The following is a 5,257-nucleotide window of genomic DNA, read 5'->3' as shown; positions in this document are numbered from 1 at the left end:
ACATTTTCCACAGGCACTTCAAGAGTGCTCACTTATATATACAGTTGTTTAATTAACACCACTTTATGAATCAAAGGTCTAGAATACTCCCATTGAACTCACTGAGCGTGTGAAGAGGGTTTGCAGGATCAGGCTCCCAAAGGATCTGGATTCACTATCTTGCTTCAGCTTAATATATTACTTGATATTTTTAAGTATGGGTGAGGATGGCAGTTATCAGAGCAGCAAGCAGCTCACAGTTTCAGCCCTGGATATTTAGCTTTATCTCACTTCATGAGCTTCCCAATCAATTTGTTCAGCATGCAACTTCAGCCCAACAAAGAACACCCACAATTTTGCACAAAATATATTTTGTTCACAGAGGAATAGCAAATTACTAAGGGAAAGTAGTATCATTAAAATATCTGTTACTAGGGGAAGATGCAATTTTAAGTCTAACAGGAAATGGATTAGGTAAGATTTCACTAAAACAAGGTTCCTTATCAAACCAAAAAGTATCCTATTGCCTTTCCATGCTATTCTGAGCAAGCTGCATTTTGCCCAGTACTTCTATTCTGCAGAAGTCAAACACAAACTATTTTTCTATATCTAGCTTTCAGTCTATTAACATTTCATACTTAGCCTATGCTTTAATGAAACCAGAAAATAATATTTTGAAAAGCTACATTTAATTTTTTGAGATATTCATTCAATTAAAAATACTCTGCAGGCACTGAGAAGCAGTGATGAGATGCATTAGTATTTTGAAGAACATAACTAATTTACTCATATTTGAAGTTGCCAGGGTATTAGTCCTTGGGTTTTTTTGTTTTGTTTTATTTTTTTACAGGATTTTAGTTTTACTTCCATCTGAGAATACAAAGGACTGATCTTCAAGCTTCTACTGTCCACTGTGTTCAAATGCATATGAGAAAGATGCATACATTTTGGAATAAGTTTAATTGGTCTCACAAAAGAGAAAAAAGTTGCCTTTTATGGTTGTAGATATGCTTTACTTCAAAATGTGCTATCCTGCTTTTGTCTTAATAATTTTTTATCAGTCAAAGGGCACTGAAAACTGATTTCTATTGGATTTTCAGTGAGTTTTGCCTGTTTAGTAATTAGGTTAGTAACTGTGTTTGTCAAAAAGTAATAGCTGGACACTGTAAAAAGATTTAAAAAGTTGCAAAATAAATAGTTTAAGAATTCAATATGTGAAACATTCCAGAATTCAAAATGTTTTTCCAGGTTAAAATCTACTGGGCATCTGGGGGGAAAAAACACTCACTTCCCCTGCCAAAATCCCTAACCTTTGTCATATTCCTTAACTGCTTTGATTTAAATCCACTACAGCCACTTAAGCTGCCGTATAGCTCTATACAGAACAACATTTTTAGTCCCTAATTCACACTCAGTGGCAATCTTCTATAGGTAAGGACTGCCAGATTGAGCTTTGTGGAAATACAACCTCATCTTTTGCCTGAAAATAATTTGAACGGGGGGATGTAAAAAACCCCAAGAAAACATGGGTGAACTTTGTATTAAATCACAATCTGCAAAAAATCACATATCCCTAGTGTTATTAAATAGTGAACTTACTCATACCTATCAACTATAGCCTGCTACAACAACATGTAGAAGCAGAAGTCTTGCCCAGTTTCAAGTAAACTATTTTAGAAATCAGTTACCACCGTGTTTCCAGTCAAAACATGACAGTTAAAGGCTTTAAAATGCTTTAAAAGTTCTACTTGCAGCCATCTCAGAGATTGGTAACAGATCTGAGTATTCTTGTAAATCAGCTTTTTCACCTGAAATTAAAACCAATATAGGTAGGAAGGGCCTAAGCTCATTAATCCCAGAGCTTTACAGGAGAAGGGAACTTCCATGGCTTGACAGGACTGGAGGAACAGTCTTTTTCTATGATGATTTTTCCAAGCAACTGTGGAGGCTTCAGCACAATTGGGTACCTTGGGTTGTTCTTGGTTCTAGTTGCACCACAGCTAGCCAGTACCAGTGGGCATTGCTTGAGCTTCAGGGACAGGGGAAAACTGAAGAGAGCATATGAATGAAGAACCCAAATCAAAGGTTTCACATTTGTTTCCTTGCCTGAATTCTGAATGTTTGTGTGTCAAGGGAGAATAATAAAGGTTTCATTATATAAGAAATAATAAACATTACTCACACTACATATTCAGCCGAATTTAGTAAGAATCCTGTACTTAAAATGACTAGCAGTAGGGAGAATTCAAGATTTTTCTTTTTCAGGCAATTACATCTTAAAATCCTTCATCAGTTTCTGTGATGATAAAAGGTAACGTGGCCTCTACAATTTGAGATGAAACTGACCATGCCCTCCTCTTCTGCATGTTCACCATTCCCAAGCAGTGTGAAAAGAGTAGTCTTCACCACTACAGGCAACATTTAAAGGTAGAGATATCCAACCCAGTAGACGAGGTTAAACAGCAAGAATGATGTAGGAAAAAAGACCCTTGAATAGGAGTCCAATTCTAAGATGTCTATGTGAATTCGTCCTCTCCGCCATGAACCTGATTTACATTCTTCGTAACAACAGAAAAAGCTCTGGCAGTCTTTCCCATCCAGACACTCATAGACACAAGCCTCTTCAAATTCTTGCCAGTACATGGCATTGTTCAATGTGATGACTGTAGGTGGTGGTCTCATATCAAGTACAGAATAGTTCTGGGGAAAGAAAACAGATTAAAAAGAAACCTTAGCTTATATAATCAGCACTTATAGACATGGTGAAAGAGAGGCTGAGCATATGCAACTGATGCTTTTGGACATTTAGATTTAGATATCAACTTATTTATTACTAACATATACCTTTGCAAATGTATTTTGACAGAGTGATTATGATATGCAGTGGCCACCTAAATGAATTTTCAGGGCATATTCTCCATGGGCATCTCAAGTGTTCACTTACACAATCAGTCTATCATCTGCAAAATCAATTGGTGCTTAAGTTATTTAAGAATGGTGTTAGAGCAGTAACTAGGATGTGGTCATCAAATACATGAGTCTACTAGCTATTTTACAGAGGACCCTCACATGCAGTCATTCCTGTTAGCAAACACATCAGTATTAATGTCACCTAAGCTTAGAATGATTAAGAGTAACCAGAAAAATACCAAACAAACAAATACATACATACATAAGTGGAATAAGACAGCCATTATCAGTGCCAACTTTCATATTAACATCACTAGACACTATGGCCACATACAGATGAGCGTGGCCATGCAGTATGTGGTATTGTAGACACACCTGCAGTGCCACATACTGCATATTCAGTTGTTCTCAACATTGCAACGGAGCAGCACTCAAGGTTTTTTTGACCTCTGAATATCCAGGGGACAAAAAACCCCACAGACAAAAAAAGAGCAGTGGCACCACTCAAAGCCAGATCCTGGCCATCTGGAGCTGCACTCCACTGCTGGCTAGGCTCCACGTGGCAGAAGCAATGCAGCTTCAGCCCCGTGAGGCCCCCAGGACCCCAGGTAAGGCTGCTGGGGCCAAGGTAATTTGCCATGTGCCAGAGGCTTATGGTATGGGTGCTCCCTGAGGAGAACTAGTGGCAGCGCAAGCTGCACCACTGCTAGTTGTCCCCAGGGAACCAAACATCCACACCATGTGTGGACATGGCCTATCTTATAGCATTTATTCTAATAATAAACACAGCCAGTGACCCCTCAACTTCAAGGCTCTACACAGTTCCACCTCCACCTTCACTCCAACTCTAGGCTCTTTCTTCTGTCTTTATATCGTCTGCTCTTTATATGCTGTCACACCATTTTCTTTTCATGTAGTTCCCTCACCTGTAACTGGCTCTTCCTCTCTGTGGACCAAACACCCTTCCCCTGCAAATTTTACCTCTTCTACAGAAATTAGTGGAAAGACTCATATCAACTTCATTGACCTTTCAATCAGACTCAAAAAGAATGTACCCAATTCTTGAGGTATAAAAAAAGGAAACAAGTTGCATGGTTTCACCTTGTTATAATGCTTTAGAAGAACATTGGCCCGGCTGTATGAGCATCTGTGGTCATCTGGCCAGGTGCCAGGGGATTGGAAACTGGCTAATGTGGTCCCAATTTTCAAGAAAGGAAGGAAGGAGGACCCAGGTAACTATAGGCCTGTAAGCCTCACCTCGGTGCTTGGGAAGATCAACGAGCACATCTGTGGGGGGCCAGCAGGGGAGATCATGATCGGGGCAATCAGCATGGGTTCATCACAGGCAAGTCCAACCTGGTTGCCTTTTATGACCAGGTGAGTAAATCCTTGGATGATGGTGTCACCGTGGATGCAGTCTTTCTAGACTTTAAGAAGGCCTTTGACACTGTCTCTCACCCCATCCTCATCAATAAATTAAGCGACTGTGGCATTGATGCCTACGCAGTTGGACGGGTAAAAAATTGGCTGACAGGGCGCACCCAGACAGTAGTAGTGGACGGGTTGTACTCAGTCTGGTGAGATGTGAGCAGTGGGGTACCCCAGGGCTCGGTCCTCGTGCCCGCACTGTTTAACATCTTCATCAGCGACTTGGACGAGCGGGAGGAAAGCACGCTGTCCAAGTTTGTTGATGACACTAAGATGTGGGGCGAGGTGGACACACTTGAAGGGACAGAGAGGCTGCAAATAGATTAAGACAGACTACAAAAGTGGGCAGACAAGAATAGGATGGGGTTCAACGTAGACAAATGCAGGGTGCTGCACCTTGGGAGAAGGAATCCACAGCATATATACAGGCTGGGGAGTTCCCCTCTTGAAAGCACAGAGGTGGAAAGGGATCTTGGAGTCATTATTGACTCCAAGATGAACATGAGCCGCCAATGCCAGACTGCAGCCAGCAAGGCCAGCCATACCTTGTCATGCATCCAAAGATGCATCTCAAGCCGGTCCAGAGAGGTGATACTCTTCTCTTTGCGACTTTTGTAAGGCCGCAGTTGGAGTACTGTGTTCATTACTGGGCACCGCACTTCAAGAGGGGTGTGGCCAGCCTGGAGAGGGTTCAGAGGAGGGCCACCTGCTTGGTGAGAGGGCATCAGGACAGGCCCTACAAGGAGAGACTGAGGAACATGAACCTGTTCAGCCTCAGCAAAAGGAGGCTGAGGGGGGACCTGGTGGCTGCTTACAAACTCCTCTGGGGAGATCAACAGCAAATAGGTAGAGCCCTTTTCTCCCTGGCACCACCTGGGGAGACGAGGAACACTGGTAATAAGCTGATGGAGAATAGGTTTAGGTTAGAGATCAGAAGGCA

The 5,257-nt window shown here is 41.7% G+C and overlaps 1 protein-coding gene across 1 annotated transcript in view; it reads right to left on the bottom strand.

The window, feature by feature from the left end:
* Positions 1–215: 215 nt before the first annotated feature.
* Positions 216–5,257, bottom strand: part of LOC109302288 (gamma-aminobutyric acid receptor subunit gamma-3) — a 360,992-nt gene continuing 355,950 nt past the window's right edge. The window contains exon 8 of the mRNA XM_019523850.1: positions 216–2,679. Within this exon, the coding sequence (XP_019379395.1) occupies positions 2,401–2,679 (279 nt within the window). The 3' untranslated portion in view covers positions 216–2,400. The remainder of the gene's footprint in view (positions 2,680–5,257) is intronic.

Source organism: Gavialis gangeticus, unplaced genomic scaffold, assembly GCF_001723915.1.
Source record: "Gavialis gangeticus isolate Ggan-Ray unplaced genomic scaffold, GavGan_comp1, whole genome shotgun sequence".
Taxonomy (NCBI): Eukaryota; Metazoa; Chordata; order Crocodylia; family Gavialidae; genus Gavialis; species Gavialis gangeticus.
The sequence above is the reverse complement of the archived record's forward strand: the minus strand, read 5'-3'. Positions and strand labels throughout refer to the sequence as shown.